This window comes from Eublepharis macularius, chromosome 4, assembly GCF_028583425.1.
Source record: "Eublepharis macularius isolate TG4126 chromosome 4, MPM_Emac_v1.0, whole genome shotgun sequence".
Taxonomy (NCBI): Eukaryota; Metazoa; Chordata; class Lepidosauria; order Squamata; family Eublepharidae; genus Eublepharis; species Eublepharis macularius.
Genome location: NC_072793.1, coordinates 188,295,242 through 188,312,653, shown reverse-complemented (window position 1 = coordinate 188,312,653; position 17,412 = coordinate 188,295,242). Strand labels below are relative to the sequence as shown.

The 17,412-nt window shown below is 56.0% G+C and overlaps 1 protein-coding gene across 6 annotated transcripts in view; it reads right to left on the bottom strand.

Annotated features, from left to right (window-relative positions):
• SYNGAP1 (synaptic Ras GTPase activating protein 1) overlaps positions 1-17,412 on the bottom strand; it is a 74,172-nt gene that overhangs the window by 28,639 nt on the left and 28,121 nt on the right. For 3 of the 6 annotated variants that reach the window (XR_008596886.1, XM_054977780.1, XM_054977781.1), the window contains exons 1-4: positions 9,538-9,624; positions 7,870-7,994; positions 6,560-6,713; positions 6,325-6,423 (exon numbers count right to left, since the gene is read on the bottom strand). Coding sequence is in view for 5 of the 6 variants with exons in the window: in XM_054977780.1 (XP_054833755.1) it covers positions 6,325-6,423; positions 6,560-6,713; positions 7,870-7,994; positions 9,538-9,573 (414 nt within the window). In the remaining variant the exon portion in view is untranslated. Of the gene's footprint in view, positions 1-6,324; positions 6,424-6,559; positions 6,714-7,869; positions 7,995-9,537; positions 9,636-17,412 lie in introns of those variants that run through there. The other 3 variants (XM_054977784.1, XM_054977783.1, XM_054977782.1) reach the window with 2 other exon arrangements.

Sequence of the window (17,412 nt, the reverse complement as noted above, 5' to 3'; positions counted from 1 at the left end):
GGATGCCTTCCTCCAAGGCCACCCTCAGGAAACCTCCAGTGGGCCAGAACAGTAGTAGTAGTAATAACAGACTAGCAACAAAGCCCATTGTGGGAAAAATACAACAGGCTCTAGAAAAGGCCGGGTGGACAGGCAGGCATTCCTTCCTCCTCCATCACTGATCCCGACGGGTGAATGAGGGGGGAGGGCGTTGCCACCTGCTCTGCTCTTAATACCAGCTGTGTTAAGGCGGGGGTGGGCATTGCCACCTTCTCCGCTCCTAATTTCAGCCAGGTGATAGCACAGGGTGGGCACTGCCACTTGCTCTGCTCCTAATAGCTGGGTTAAGGAGGGGCCTGGGATTGCTACCTGCTCCCATCCTGCTCCCAGCCTGGGCTTCCCACCATGGCAGATTTTCTGGAGGGACCTGATGCCTTGCCTGGGCTTCCCTCCACAGCAGTGCCCTCTGGTGGTACACCAGGGTAGGAAGTGAGTCGTCTTGAATACGCTTACACAATTCGAGATGACTTAATGCCACACTCAGAGTGGTTTACACTGTGTGTTATTCTTATCCTCAGGACAATCTCCATGAGAGGTGGGTGAGACTGACCCAAGGCCACCTGGCTGGCTTCAAGCGTTGGAGTGGGGGCAGGCAGAAAGACAGGGGGCAAAATGCCAGTGGTTGTCCTTGAGCATCTGCCTGCTGAGCCTGGCTGTTAAGGACTGTCGCCGTCATGCCCTGCCAACGCCTCCTCTGGAAGGGCTGCCCTTGCCAGAGAACACACTGCTGCTGTTGCAGACTTTGCTGTGGAGCACACGGCAGCCACAGGCGCAAGTTGAGAGACAGTCTGGTGTCGTGGTCAAGAGCAGCAGGACTCTAATCTGGAGAGCTGGGTCTGATTCCCCACTCCTCCACTTGAAGCCAGCTGGGTGGCCTTGGGTCAGTCACAGCTTCTCAGAGCTCTCTCAGCCCCACCCACCTCACAGGGTGTTTGTTGTTGTGGGGAGAATAATGACATATGTATTGTCGAAGGCTTTCACGGCCGGAGAACGATGGTTGTTGTGGGTTTTCCGGGCTGTATTGCCGTGGTCTTGGCATTGTAGTTCCTGACGTTTCGCCAGCAGCTGTGGCTGGCATCTTCAGAGGTGTAGCACCAAAAGACAGAGATCTCTCAGTGTCACAGTGTGGAAAAGATGTTGGCAGGTCATTTGTATCTACTCAGGAGGGGTGGGGTTGAGCTGAGTCATCCTGTAAGAGTTTCCCAGGGTGTGGAATGCTAATGGCGGGAGGCTTCACTGTATCCTGAGGAGGTTCTTTTGCATATGGATTGGTGCTTGATGTGCTAATCTTCTCTGCAGGGCTATTGTCGGGTGTAGAGTGTTTTGTTAGCCTGGTGTTTTTCAGAACTGGAAACCATGCTCTGTTCATTCTTAAGGTTTCTTCTTTCCTGTTGAAGTTTTGCTTATGCTTGTGAATTTCAATGGCTTCCCTGTGCAGTCTGACAAAGTAGTTGGAAGTGTTGTCCAGTATTTTGGTGTCCTGGAATAAGATACTGTGCCCTGTTTGAGTTAGGCTATGTTCAGCCACTGCTGATTTTTCAGGTTGTCCAAGTCTGCAGTGTCTTTCATGTTCTTTTATTCTTGTCTGGATGCTGCGCTTTGTGGTCCCGATGTAAACTTGTCCACAGCTGCAGGGTATACGGTATACTCCTGCAGAGGTGAGGGGGTCTCTACTGTCTTTTGCTGATCATAGCATCTGTTGTATTTTTCGGGTGGGTCTGAATACTGCTTGAAGGTTATGCTTTTTCATATGCTTTCCCATCTGATCAGTAATTCCTTTGATATATGGCAAAAACACTTTTCCTGTAGGAGACTGTTTTTCCTTGGTTGTTTGATTCATCCTGGGTTTGATTGCTCTTCGGATTTCATTTCTGGAGTAGCCATTTGCCTGAAGTGCGTGGTTTAGATGATTAATTTCCTCATTGAGAAAGTGCGGCTCACATATCCGTCTTGCACGATCCACAAATGTTTTCATTATGCCTCTTTTCTGTCGGGGGTGGTGATTGGAGTTTTTGTGTAAGTACCGATCAGTGTGAGTTGGTTTCCTGTAGACCTTGTGACCTAACTGAAAGTTTGCTTTGCGGATGACCAAGGTATCCAGAAATGGGAGTTTTCCCTCGATTTCTTTCTCCATTGTGAATTGTATGTTCCGGTGGATGTTGTTGAGATGATTCAAACACCCCATCCATTCTTCCTCCCCATGGCTCCAAATGATAAATGTATCACCCACAAACCGGAACCATACACTAGGTTTGTGGGGTGCTGATTCAAGAGCTGTTTTTTCAAAATGTTCCATGTAGAAGTTTGCTATAACTGGGCTGAGAGGGCTCCCCATGGCCACCCATCCATCTGTTCATAGAATTCGTTATCCCATTGGAAGTAACTGGTTGTCAGACAATGATGGAATAAGGCTGTTACATCCTCTGGGAAAATCTGATTAATAAGTGCAATAGTGTCTTTTACTGGAACCTTGGTAAACAGGGATACAACATCAAAACTGACAAGTATGTCTTGTGGATTGAGTTTCAGAGAACTGATTTTGTTGATGAAATCTGCTGAATCTTTGATGTAAGACGAGGTTTTCCCAATGTGGTCCTGCAGGAGATCGGCCAGATGTCTAGCTAATTCATATGTCGGTGAACCAATGGCACTCACAATGGGTCTGAGTGGGACTGAATCCTTATGTATTTTAGGGAGTCCATATAGTCTAGGTGGCTGTGCTTCCATCTTGCATAGTTTTCTGTGCGTGTCGGGATGTAGTGAGGAATTCTTGATCAGCGCATTTGTTAGCCTGGTGATTTTGCAGGTGGGATCTCGTTTTAGTTTTTTGTAGGTGGAGGGGTCCAATCACCCCTCCACCTACAAACTCCAATCACCACCCCTGACAGAAAAGAGGCATAATGAAAACATTAGTGGATCGTGCAAGACGGATATGTGAGCCGCACTTTCTCAATGAGGAAATTAATCATCTAAACCACGCACTTCAGGCAAATGGCTACTCCAGAAATGAAATCCGAAGAGCAATCAAACCCAGGATGAATCAAACAACCAAGGAAAAACAGTCTCCTACAGGAAAAGTGTTTTTGCCATATATCAAAGGAATTACTGATCAGATGGGAAAGCATATGAAAAAGCATAACCTTCAAGCAGTATTCAGACCCACCCGAAAAATACAACAGATGCTACGATCAGCAAAAGACAGTAGAGACCCCCTCACCTCTGCAGGAGTATACCGTATACCCTGCAGCTGTGGACAAGTTTACATCGGGACCACAAAGCGCAGCATCCAGACAAGAATAAAAGAACATGAAAGACACTGCAGACTTGGACAACCTGAAAAATCAGCAGTGGCTGAACATAGCCTAACTCAAACAGGGCACAGTATCTTATTCCAGGACACCAAAATACTGGACAACACTTCCAACTACTTTGTCAGACTGCACAGGGAAGCCATTGAAATTCACAAGCATAAGCAAAACTTCAACAGGAAAGAAGAAACCTTAAGAATGAACAGAGCATGGTTTCCAGTTCTGAAAAACACCAGGCTAACAAAACACTCTACACCCGACAATAGCCCTGCAGAGAAGATTAGCACATCAAGCACCAATCCATATGCAAAAGAACCTCCTCAGGATACAGTGAAGCCTCCCGCCATTAGCATTCCACACCCTGGGAAACTCTTACAGGATGACTCAGCTCAACCCCACCCCTCCTGAGTAGATACAAATGACCTGCCAACATCTTTTCCACACTGTGACACTGAGAGATCTCTGTCTTTTGGTGCTACACCTCTGAAGATGCCAGCCACAGCTGCTGGCGAAACGTCAGGAACTACAATGCCAAGACCACGGCAATACAGCCCGGAAAACCCACAACTACCATCAATAATGACATACTTTGTAAACCGCTCTGGGTGGGCGTTAAGTTGTCCTGAAGGGCGGTATATAAATCAAATGATGTTGCTGTTGTTATCATCTCCTCAGCGCAACCACTGGAGAATCTGCTGGCGCTGTCCCTTCAGAGAGCCTGTTAAATAGGGGAGGGGGAGAGGGCCCCTGGCGGCATGGCTTGGAGCAAGAAGGGCAGAAATCTGGGAAAGAAGAACGGCGGGGGGGGGGAGGTGAAGGGCTGCCGGCAGTGAGGGAGCCAAACCGGAGGGGCGGGGGGCGGGAAATGACCTAAAAGAGACAAGGGGGCTTGAACTGGGGTCTCTTGATCCTAGCCTGGCACGCTCAATCGAACAGCATCCTGCCTCTCGTTACAGGGGCCTGTCCGGCTAGCTGGGTGTCCGTAGATCGCTGCCCCTTACCAATTTTGTTCTTGAATCCTCCCCTTCTGGGGGGTGCCAAGCACAAGGGGCCAGCCTGGGCAGGCACGCAAGAGCGGGGAGGAAGGAGACGAGGATTTCCCCGTCACTTTGAACTGAAGGGGAAGCGACAAGGGTGGCCGATGACTGGCTCCACGAGCACTCCTGCTTTGTACTTTTTCCATTCCGTAGTTCTCCTGCCCTTCTTCCCAGGGCTGCAGATACAGTCCTGTCTCCATCCAAACCCCACTTTATCCTCACATCAATCCTGTGAGGTGGGATAGGCCCCGGGGCCAAGGTTACCAGAGAGCTTTTGTGCCAGAGCGGGGATATGGCCCTGATCTCCTTATTCAACAGACGCAACACAGGATGGCTTGGCTCAGTCAAGGAAGTCACAGGCTGCTGTAAGTGGGAAGCAACTTGGTGGCTCATAACACACACACACACCCTCCTCCGAGTCCAAGAGGCAAAGCGTTATGCCATGTGGACTGTCCAAAATCTCCTCCCCAGTCCAGGCTCCATCTAGTCTACTTCGCTGCCCCCGATAGCGGCTGGCTTAGGGGCTCGAGGAAGCATCCCAGCAACCATGCATGAGGCTTCGCTCTGCTCCAGCCTTGGCTGAGGGGCTCTGAGGGACGCTCCTTCTGAGCGTGGAGATTTCCTTGGGCTGCTGCTGCTGCTGGCTGACTGCCCCAGCCATGGGTTGGGGAGGCAGAGGCAGAGCTGAGTGAGAAACATCCCGGGAAGGTCCTCCTTGGCAGGATATGATGGGGGTTAGCTACAGCCCATCCTGGAGACAGCGGCTGCCCCAGCACCTGCCTAAGGAAGAGGCTAAGGAACGGAAGTCCATGCGAGACAACAAAAAGGCGGGCAGTCCCCGCGCCACAGGAGGAGAACCTTCCCTTTCTGCTCAAAGCCACATCTCCCTCACGCAAGGCAAAGCAGGCAAAGACGTGTCTTCAAGGGAAGTTGTTTTTATAATATAATAATAACAACATTCAATTTATACGCCGCCCTTCAGGATGACTTAACACCCACTCAGAGCGGTTTACAAAGTGTGTCATTTTTATCCCCACAACAACAACAATCCCCCTGTGGGGTGGGTGGGGCTGAGAGAGCTCCCAGAAGCCCCTTCCCTTGGCCCTGCCTTTTGATCCGGCAGGACCCCGTCAGCTTTGTGGTGATTGGACAAGAAGGCGGGGGGGGGCATGGCGAACAGAACCACCTGCACCCCACGGGGGGGGGGGGGAGGGCAAGGGCAAGGGGGTGCCTTCTGGAGCGGGGGCAGAGGGGCTGCCTTGGGGCGTGGGAAAACACAGCCCCGCCTCCTGAACAGCCGCTTCGGGGGCAAAGAGCAGCTTTTCACAGCATGGTTAAAAAAGCTGGCAAGGAAACCACTGGTTAATCAGTAGCCGAGTAGCAGGGAAATGGCTCAGGTGGAAGCTCTGGCTCAGAAGACACACACACACACACACACACCCCCGGCCGCCGGTCAGCTTGGCCACAGAGGCAGGGCCCTTCCTCGCAGGCTGCCTGCTGATTCACGTGTCAGCCCTGGAACCCGCCGAGCGTCTCTCGGCCTAACCAACCTTATGGCGGTGCTGTTGCGAGGATCAAATGGGGAAGGCGAGAATTGTGTTGCATTCTGCTTCGAGTGCCCATTGGAAGGAAAAGCAGGGTACAAATACATAAACCACCCCCTCCCACCCTTCAAGGAGCCTGGGGGAGGGTCACGGTTCTCCCTCCCTTTTATCCTCCAAGGGCAGGGCAGGCTGAGGCAAAAAGAGCGACGAGCCCACGGCAGAGAGGAATCCGGCTGGATCCTGAGCCCCTGGATATCAGTCCCGGTCCAGCACTGATGAGCGCCCGCCTGCCTGCCTGCCTGCTGCGAGATGCAGGCAGGGAGGGGGGGCACGAGAGTTCACCTGGGAGGCTGGGGAGGAAGACGGGACAGGAGGAAGTCCCTGGTGCGAGGGTACCTTGTTAGGCTTCACTGCTCTCTGCAAATTCTCAATCCATTTGTCCCGTTCAGCGGCCGATCGACAGGCAAAGCATTTGGTGCCAGAAGAGGTGGTGACCTGAGGGCAAAGAAAGACGGGGCAGCGCCCTGTCCAGGGGTGCAGGCAGGCAGGCACACACACGCACACACGCATGCACACAGAGTGCCCGCAAGGCACCCCTTCCCCCCCCCCCCCCCCGCTGACCCGGCGGTACCTCAAAGCAGAACTCCTGGCCCAAGATGCTGCTGTGGACGGGCTTGATGATGGAGTCCTCGTCTAGGTTTAGCTCCAAGGCTTCGGCAGCGCTGCTGGGGCTGAGCAGGGACTCGTGGGAATGGGACTCCTTGAAGCTCTGCATGAGGCGGGCCCTGGGAGGGAAAGGGAAAGGGTGAGGCAGAGGGAGGGGGCGGCAGAGGGCTGGCCCGGGAAGGCTACGTCTGGTGTGGGGCAAACGGACCACATCTGGTGCTAGCGACATCACAACACAAGCAGGGGCATGGCATGAGAGGGGGTGCCAAAGACCTGGGGGGGACGGGACGGCGGCGGCAGTGTGAAGCTGCTCCTGGGGGGGGGGGCGGGGCAGGTCAGAGCAGGGGGGGAGTGTGCAGGAGAGGAGGTGCCCGTGGCTTCGGCAAAGCCCACACTCAGGCGGGGTACCTGGCGTCTGCCCCCCAGAGGGGCATTTCTGCAGCTGCCAGGGGGTCCCGGCCTGGAGAACGGGACGAAGACAGAGGAGGAGAGAAAGAGAGAGATGGAAAGAGCGTCAGAGGAGAGGCAGGCAAACTTGACCCTGGCCAGAGAGAAGGGGGGGCAGGTACGATGGCCCCCTTAATTCCAGGGCTCCTTCTGATCTCATTACGAACATCCTAGAGGCAGGGTGGAGTGGGGCAGAGCCCCCCCCCTGTATTTCCCCCAGCAGGCACGCTCGCCCTGTCTGCCACGCCCCACCCCTCTTGTTCCTGATCAGAGCGCCCCCCCCAAAGAAATCCCCCCACCCCCACAGCCACGTAGCAATGGGGATTGGAGGAGGAAGGAAGGATGTGGCTCGGAGAGGCCATGCTCTCCCTTCCCCAGTGGCATTTCTGCTCCAAGCTGCCGCCCCCAGGAGGATATTTTTAGCCAAGCGGCGTAAGTGGAGAGAGCCCATGTGTGTCGGGGCTGCCGTCAGCGGGGGGGGGGGGAGAGGCAGGCAGAGGCTAAAAATACACAGGGTACCTAGGGATGAGCCAGGGGGATCGGAGTCAGCCAGCCACAGCCACCGAGAGGAGGCCTGGAGTCCTCGAAGGCGGGGTGGGGGACAGAAAAGAGGGGGCACCCCCTGGAAAACAACCATGAGGATGGGGGACACTGGGCGGAGCCCGACAGAGGGGACTGAGAGAGGAAAGCAAGGAGCTGGGACCAAGGGAAGGGGGCAGGCAGCCCTTCGGCTCTGAGCACCAGGGGCCACTCCTCCAGCAGTGTGGCCCCTGCCCTCAAGCAGCAGCTGCTTCTGGGGCAGAGTCCTGCCCCCCTTCCTCAACTCACCTGTCATGGTCAGCACTCCGGAACCGAGGCAACATCTGGCGGAAGCTGCTTGTGCGGTCCAGTTTCGGCTGGCTCTTGGTCCGCTTGATAGAACTTTTCAAACGCCGACTCAGAAATCCCTGCTGCTGAGGGAGAGAACAAGAGGGGGTGTCCCCTGAAACCAGGCCCTCCAAGTGGCGCTTCACCCCCTGCCCCCAGACCAGAGACACAAAAAGAGGCCCCCCCCCGCCCCCGGTGGGCCACAGAGGAGAACATGGGCACGCAGCCGCCCACGGCTTGCGGAGGGGCTACAGCCACGGCACGGGGCCTGATTCTGCCCTGTGGCTGGAGAAGGACTGAACCCCCAGCACCTTGCGCACCAATCTGCCAGTCACATCTCCCCACCCTACAGGCTATTAATCCTCAGAGGGGGAAAAAGGCAGCCTTACCAGGGCAGAGGAGGGGGCAGCTTCAATCAATCAGTCCACATGGGAGAAGGGTTAACTCTCTTCTTCCCCCACATTGCAGCCTTGGTATGAATTAGGCGGTGGGCGAGGGGGGGGGGAGCAGAGCTGCTCTTGGTCTTTAAAAACCACCCGGAAAAGCCTTTCCCGGCTCCCCTGACGTCACGGAGCCAGCGGCAGCCCTGTCAGCCGACCTCCTGCATTCTCCCACACCCTAGGCTCAGGTCCAGTGACAGCGGCCCACCCTCCAGGAAAGGACAAGGAAGCTCCCCACTCCCCGTCGGCCTCCTTCCAGAAAACTCTCTGCATGTTGCCCGAGTCCCCTTCCCTAGCTATCCAGCCCACTCCTGTGGGCCTGCCCTAGAAGGGCCTTCGCGCCCTCACCTGAGATGCTTCCTGAGCCCCAGTGCCAAGGGTGAGCACCCCCCCCGCCCCCCCTCTCGTTCCCCTTCCCAGCTCCCCTGCCTGCTTCCTTAGCCACGAGCTCAAAGGCCACTGGGCCAGGGAGAGCCAGGAGTTCTAACAGCCGAGGCCATGGCGAGGCTCGCTGGAGGAGCGCGCGCCAAGCCTCTCTAGCGTGCCAGAAGGCCCGGGATCTCCAGCCACGGGTGCCACGGAAAGGTCCCACTGCCTGGAACTGGGCCAAAGAGGCACCCCCAGCAGTTGGGCGCAGGCAGCCAGGCGTGTTTCCCAGCAGGTGGACGAACAGGGTGCTCCTCGAACGGTTCTGGGCTGCCTGCTTTTGGGAGCAGGTGTGGAAGACAGCTGGCAACGCTCGGTGTTGAGCATGTCGGCAAACGGCACAGGCCACCAGGAGGCAGCTGCAACGACAACCCAATCTACCCTTCTAGAATACCACCTGAAACCTGGTTCTGGATGGGACTGGCTCTGCTGCCCCCAAAGGAGCCTCTTGCCCAGCCTGGCATCCGACCAGGTCCCACCCCCTCCATCTGAACACCCCCTGGCTCCACATCCAGAACCACAGGGGCTTAGACAAAGCCAAGTCTGACCCCGGTTCTCGGACTAGGCTGGTTGCGTTGGGAGAACAATGCCAGGTCAGGACGCCACGAGTGGCCATCCGTCCCCCTACCATCTGATCCCACCGAGTCTACGGCGGGCACGTGGCCTCTGTCTCGAGGGGGTCCCTAAGGGCAGAACAGCAGCCCCACTGAGGCCAGGGGGAGGCAGAGACTGGCTGGATGGCGCAGGGGGTGCGTTCGCTCACCGAGGGGCGGAAGGGAGGTGCTGGTGGGGCGTCCATGTTGATGCTGTACTGTTTCCCTCCAGGAACACTCTTCCGCCGGGAACGGCCTGCGTGATAATCTGGAAAAGAAGAAGGCAAAAGGCTCCAGGGGTGCGCCGGGCAGGAGTGACAGGTGAGGTGCAGACTGGGAGGCACTGGGCACCCTCCCACCCTGCGCAGCTTCCCCCCGGGACTTGGCTCAGCAGTGTGCAAGGCATGGGCAGCTGGGAACCACTCAGAGAGACTCTGAGGTCCCAGGGCTTGGGAGGGAGGGAGGGAGGAGGCCTGGCTGTCTACAGGGACCAGGGCTTGTGGGCTCAGAGGATAGCTGCCAATCCTGCATCTTGCCAAACACACAGCCCCTCCACCCCCCTTCTGCAATGCAGGGACACTTCCCTCCCCCCACACCCCAAACACAAGAGGCTTGCAAGGAAAGAGGGGGGGCACGCTGGCTCCTGGGTACAGACCACCCCGCTCCCCCATAAGCCCCCCCCCTTTCTGAGCTGGCAGAGCTGCTAGCAGACATAGTGCTGCAGACATCCATGCTGAGTGTTCAAAGTCAGGCCCGGCTCAGGAACTTATAGCTTCCCCGGCAACCCTGCGCCTCTCGCAGATTGCGACAGGCCCTACACATGAAAGAGGCCACACTTTAGACTTAATATTTTGCACTGAGCCTTTAAGAGAAAACTTTGTTTCAGCACTGGAGGTTCAGCCTGAACCACGGTCAGATCATCATCTGCTGAAGGCAAAAGTGAACATAGCCCCAACTCCCCACACGATGGGGGGGGGCGGGGGTCTAGTTAAAACGGTTCGCCCACAAAGGCTCATGGACCCTTCCGGATCCCAAAATGCCTTGGGGGGGGTTTAGAATTCCAGACCGGAGCTCTACAGAAGCTGCCGTCGGAGCACGGAAGGCGAAGCTCCTTGAAGCCGTCGACACCATGGCTCCTTGTCAACCGCTCCGGCCCTGGTGACGGACGCCGGCCTCATGCTTTACCACGGAGCTGGCTGACTTAAAGAGGGCTGGAAGACGTCTAGAAAGGCGCTGGCGAAAAACTCGCGTGGAAGCAGATAGAACCGGCTACAGCACCCACCGGAGGACCCATGAACAGGAAACGGAAGCGGCAAAGAAACGTTATTTCTCGGCAACTATTGTGTCGGCTAGTTCAGGACCATCCCAATTGTTTAAGATATCCAGACGCCACCTCTGCTAAGTTTTTTGCCGATAAAATAGCACAAATACACTCTGCTCTAGATGCTAGCTGCAATGCAAATGAGATAGAAGAAATGCTTAATACACCATCCAGCTTACATTTGGACTGCTTTGAACCAACCACAATGACAGATCTTAACAGGATCTTGATGTCTATGAAAGCCACTACTTGTGCGCTCGATCCTTGCCCTTCCTGGCTGTTAACATCAAGTAAGGGCCACGTAAGTGAACCACAGAGGTCTGTTGTAAATTAATCGCTAACTCAGGGCAGCTTCCCCCAGCAGCTCAAACAGGCAGTTATCCGTTAAGCAGCTACTTAAAAAAACATCTCTAGACAAAAATGATGTGGCCAATTGTCGCCCAGTCTTTAATCAGCCCTTTCTGGGCAAAGTGAATGAGAGAGCAGGAGCTGACCAATTCCAGCCCTTCTTGGGTAACTCTAGCGCTCTGGACCCTTTCCAGTCAGGATACAGACCAGGGCATGACGGAATAGCCGTCTGTAATTAGTGCTGCCAAGTGACCCGCTTTGCCCAACAACAAAAAACACTGGAGCCAGGATGTTGTGATAAAGTGCAGATGGTGTATTTTACAAGTCCATATATTTACAGGTGCAAAAAGGTGCTCAGCATACATACATAGAGAGAGAGCAAAAACCAGAGTCCAGTCCTTAGGTCAGTATCCAGAGTTATCAGAGTTTGTAGAGAGCGACAAAGGTTTGCACCAGGCACCAAGCTGAGCAGATCAGCGCAGCACAAACCTTTGGCTGGACCTTTAAGTGTCCACTAGCCTATAGGGTGCAGTGGGGTCAGCCAACCAGCACAAGGCTGATGCAACCTCGCTGCAACACCAGCTTAATTGACCGGGTGTGAGCCTGTCAAAAAACTGCTGACTCACCCTATGTTAAAGGGCACAACAGCCTTTACACATGTGCAAGTGAGTTTATATCCTGACAGGGCATGGGACAGACACAGCTCTAGTAGCGTTAGTGGATGATCTCCGTCTGAATATGGACAAAGGCCACGCCTCCTTACTGCTCCTCCTGGATCTGTCTGCAGCCTTTGACACAGTAGACCGTGCCATCCTGTTGAGGCGCTTAGAAACAGAAGTGGGCATCAAGGGTTGTGCCCTGGACTGGTTTAAATCGTTTCTCTTGGAGCGGACTCAGAGGGTTGCCGTCGGAGATCAGCTGTCTCTAGAATGGGAGCTATCTTGCGTGGTTCCGCAGGGCAGAGTCTTACCTCCCACGTTATTCAGCCTCTACGTAACGCCTCTAGGAGAACTCATTCACAGCTATGGAGTCGGATGTCACCAATGTGCAGGTGACACCCAACTCTGTATCTCGCTATCCAGGTCCCCATGAAAAACAACAAATTGAAATTGATCCCAGACAAGACTGAAGGATCCCAGACAAGATCTTGAAGGATATTGTACTCCCCACGTTCGATGGAGATCGTCTGACCCTCGCAGACTCGGTTAAGAGCCCAGGGGTTATACTGGATCCAGCGCTACTACTAGACAAACTGGTTAAGGCAGCGGCAAAAAATGCTTTCTACAACCTCACCCTAGCCTGGAAGATGGCTTCTTATCTTGACACGGCCGACCAGGCCACCTGGATCCATGCTATGGTAACATCAAAACTTGACCACTGTAATACACTATACATTGTTCTCCCATCTAAGTCAATTAGGAGGCTCCAATTGGTGCAAAATGCTGCAGCTCAACTGTTAGCAGGAGCGAGCAGGAGCAGGAGCATCACTCCCATCCTACAGACACTCCACTGGCTAGCACCTGTTAGCGTGCTCAATTCAATGAACTGGTTATTACATACAAAGCTCTTCACGGCTTTGGTCCAACATACCTACAGGACCGCCTTCCTCCCTATGTTCCTCCACGGCAGCTTCGCTCATTTGAACAGGGTCTCTTGCCAGTGCCAGCCTGCACATGGGCGAAATCAACAACAGCCCGCACACGGCCTTTCTCTGTGGTGCCCCCTACCCTGTGGAATAGCCTGCCTGAGGAGGTCAGGACTGAGCCCCCACGCTCCTGGCTTTTCACAAACAATTCAAAACTGAACTATTCGAAATGGCTTTTTACTCAGATGGGAGGGCTGTATTGTAGGGATGGGGTCTCAGATACTTCGCTAATGAGTTAGGCACCATAGACTTCATCACTGTATTGCCTTACATATTATCTGCTGCTTTAAATATGTACTCCTATGTACCACCTGTGCTCCATGTTGCCTAATGTAAGTCCTAGAATTGATTATGTTCTGCTTGAGTGTTTCTTCTACTCTGTATTGGATTCTCGCTAATACTATGTCTTTTAAACTTGTATCTATTTACCCTAAGGCGTTATTTATGGAAATGTCCTTGATACTGTATTGTAACGTACTTGATACTGACTGTACTGATCTCATACTGTGTAATCCACCCTGACTCTCAGTGAGAAAGGCAAACTATAAATGACATAAATAAACAAGAAGGTAGGCAGTATGTCCCCCTGGAAGCCCACCGAGGGCAGGACACTCCTGAGCAGAGGGGGACGCAAGGTCTTGAAATGGGCTGCCTGTCGGTGGGAGGTCCGAAAGGCATCAGAGAGGGAGTCTCTTTCCCCCAGGCTGAGCACTGCATGCATCAGGGCACCCCTCCTTGCCACACACACTGCCCTGTTGTGAACGGAAGAGTGGCGCTCAGAAATCCAAACAGGCTCGGAAGGGGCAGGGAGGGACACAGGACCCTCCAACAGCACCAGGAATTGGCATCAGAGACAGAAATAGCAGCACGGAGGCCTGCGCCGCCCCCCCATAGTCCACAGACTCCCCCTCCCCTTGACAGACCAAACGCCAAACACCTCACGTCCATATGGGAGCTATACGGTGGGCAGAGGCCCAGCTTCCCGTCAGGGAAAGGCACATGGAACCACAGCAGCAAAACAGGGACAACCACTCTCTCCCCCCTCCCCATGATTCTGCGTTGCCCGTTACATCTGGACGACAACCCTGCGAGGTAGCTTGGGCTGAGCACTCAGTGGGCTCAGCAGGCTTTGGCCCCAGGTCTGGAGTATGTGAGGTAAAAGGCAAATATGCTTCTGAGCATGGGCAGAGTGTGCCTGGGAGGGGGAGCAGGAGATGCCTCTTGGAGCCCAAGCTCCAAGGTAGGCAGGCAGGCAGGCAGGCAGACCCCCTTTGTCTGGGAGGAGCCTGCTGCCGCCCCTCCCTCCCTGCCGGCTTTCCTAAGAGAGGGGGCTTGCCAAGAGGCGCATGGGGTTTGCTCTTGCCCAGAGGCGTGCCCACAGGGCCAGTGAATGCCAGCCCTACCCGACCCCTTCGCCTGCCTCAGTGGCTTCCGCTGGGTCCCAGAGACCAGCCTTGGCAAGGCTAAGCCGGGCTCACTTCCACCATGCCTGGTGCAGCTGTAGTGAGCCCTGGGGTCCAGCATCCAGAGGGAAACTGAGAGGCCTGCCTCTCCCTTCAAGTTGCCCTGCCTGGCAAAGACCTCGCGAGCTTTGGCCGTGAGGAGGAGGAGGGCAGGCAGGAGGGGGCCTGTGTGAAGCTGCAAAAGGGAAGTCTTGCCTACAGCCACCCACCCCCAGCCCACGTCTGCCCCCTTCTGCCTCTGGAGGCATAAATTAGCATTCTCCTTCTAGCAGCGACCCCACAGATGCTCACCCCATGCCCACTGCGGGTGGTCCTGGAGAGCAGCTGTCAGTGGACCCCTCCTCCTACATGGACTTCCCTAACCCTTGTGAGCACTGCTGGAGCTTGCTGCCTGGACTGACACATTGCACACGTTTAAGGAACCAGGCCACCCACCTCTCCTGTTCTGCCGGCCACAGCTACGTCGTCTCAGCCTTCTGGGGGCCCAAGAGAGAAGCCAGCAAGACCTGAAGCTGCCGAGATGAGAAGGCATTCTGTGGCTGAGAAGCCCTTCCCCTGAAGGGCAGCCAGCTGGGATCAGCGACTGGGAAAAAGGCACTCTGCACATGTTCTGAGCCCAGACTGCTCTAGAATCCTGATATTCAGGGTCAATGTCATGTGGAAGAGAGCAAAGGCTTGCTTTCCACTGCTCAAATGGGTCCAAGATCCAGGAGCGGGGCTTGTTATGAGCCCGGCACTCCGAAAACCTCACCCGGACCAGAGCCGGGTCTGTGAGTCAGCCGGAGGGCTGCAACATTGGGAGAGGAATAGCCCAGCACAGCATCACTGCTGGGAAACACGCTTCGGGCAGCATTTCAGACCCTGGTGCACCTGGAAGAGCGCGCGTGTGTGTGTGGGGGGGGGGCTTCCTGGCGCCTGGCAGGTTCTGTGCAGCCTCCTGGGAGGCCCATCAAGCACCTCCTCTAGGAGGCAAGTCTGACAGGACGACGGGCACTCGACAGGCAGGTATTCTGAGAGTCAGCCGCAGGAGGAAGATGGGGAAGAGCAGCTCCAAATTGGCCCCATTCGAGGCACAAGTCTCAGAGATCCCACAGAACCAAAGGGTGGGCATGGATTCCAGAGAATGCCCCTTCCCCCACCCATGCACGCACGCACGCACCCTTCATCAAAGAGGAGGAACCCAATCTTGCTTCCAGCTGCTCTGGCTATTCTCACCCCCTATCTCCACCCTGACCCAAAAGCAAGCCTATCCAGCCACAGCCAGGCCACAAGCCAGGCTGCATGCCAGCAATGCTCCGGCCGGCGAGGGACGGTCATCGGGGTCTGGGTGCACAGACCAGGTTCTCCAAACGGACTGAGAACAATTGTCCAGAGCCACCCGCCCGCCCGCCAGCGCTCCTCCGAAAAGGAAGTCTGAAGTCACGGAGGAAACCGGCATGGACTCAGGGGGCAGGTGACACGAGGAGCCAGAGAGCCCCCACCCCCTTCGCTGGGGCTTCAGGCCCTGAGCCCATCGGACGGGGAGGGGGGAGTCAGCACTGAAGCCCCCCCCCACAGACCAGACCGTCCACTTTCAGCCCTTGGACGGGCCTCTAGGCCAGCCCCCTACGCGCACAAATGCCTAGAGCTGCTTTCTCCCGAGTGGGGCCCTTCGGGTCTCTCCGGGGTCTCAGGTGCAGAAAGGCCTTTCCTGTGACCTGGTCCTTGCAGGGCCTGAACCGATACCTTCCATATAGCAACCAGGCACTCAGCCGAGGCCCCTCTCAGCCCCCCACGCAGCACAGCCAGCAGCCCCCCCCCGACCCCCCCCCGTGTGCAGAGGCAGCCAGCCTCTGAGCCCAGCGCCAGGAGGTGGAACCCTGGGGACGAGGCCTCAGCCTGTAGGGCCTGCTGTCGCTGGACGCGCGAGGAGGAGTGCTGCGCTCCTCAGCGGGCTGCTCTGCCAGGGCTCTTCTGAAGTTCTTATGGCTTGCCCTTCTCGCCTTGGCGCCTCGCAAGGAAAGCCCCCAGGCGCATGCACTCTGCAGGGGTGACGGCAAAAGCCCCTTTCTCGCCCCAGCAACAGCAATCCCTCCCCCCGCCCGGTGCCCTTGAGCAGAACGTGGCTGCCTGCTTCCTCCAGGGGGTGGCCCAAGCCCCCCCCCTCCCCACACACACAGATCAGGAATCCATGCACCCAAGCTGGCCCATGCCATCTGTCCCCACCCCCAGCCAGCCAGAGGCGCATCCAACACCCCCCAGCCTCCCATTGCACTTCACCCTTGGCCCTTGGGTGGGCTCTACTCCCCTCCCCCACTATTTATGCCCCCTTGCCCATCCCATCCCAGCTGGGCATCCCACCTCTGCATCCCACAGAAGGGCTTTGCTTGGTGAGTCTTTCAACACAAATAAATGGGACCTCGAGAAAGAATGGGGGTGGGGGGTGGAGAGCTGGCCTGACAAGCTCTGCGGATGAGTTCCTGGCTGCCCAGACTAGAGGGCCCTCTCGGGCAGGAATCAGGTGAGGGCACGGGTGGCCTCCGAGTGACAGCCAGACCTGAAGTCACATCCATGGAGGGGAAGGGCTGGCTGGCTATGGGGAGAAAGAGGGCTGCTGCACACGTACAAAGGACCACCCTTTGGGTGTGACCGCCCATGATCCCGCAACAAACCGCAGGAGCCACGGATGGACCCTTGCTGGGAACATTTGGTAGGGTGCCCAAGCACGCGCCCCCCCCCCACCTCCCTCTCCCCCTCTTAGGATGTGATCCCGCAGAGCTCTTCAGAGGCCAAGCTTTGCTTTACTGAGCGGAGGGGGTAAGGGAGGAAATGTGCGGCGGGGGAGAGAAGGCACTCATCACTGGCTATTCCTGGACCAGCCCCATTTATACACAGCTACCAAGCTGCTGGGGCAGAGAACTCTCCCTCCTGAGATATGCCACTAACCCTAACCCCTTGTATACCACCCCCCACCATCTAGAGGAGTCAAGTGCAAATGCATCAAACGCAGGACACCCAGCCTCAGGGGCAGGGGTTCTGCTCCCCTGAGGGACTCCCCAGGGAGCAGGAAAAAGCTGGGGGGGGGGTTGGTTGGTTGGGTTGGTTGATTCATAGGCGGAGGCAGCGGTCTCATGAGGCCTGAGCACACTCCAGGAAGGGTTAGGGTTAAAGGGGGAAAGCGAGGGGCAATGGTTGCTCAGGCTCCCTAGGACTTCAGAAACCCTTGAGCAAGGGGCTGCAGGAGAAACCCCCAAAGCTGGCGAGGGCCTTCCAGCATGCCAGAGAGTGC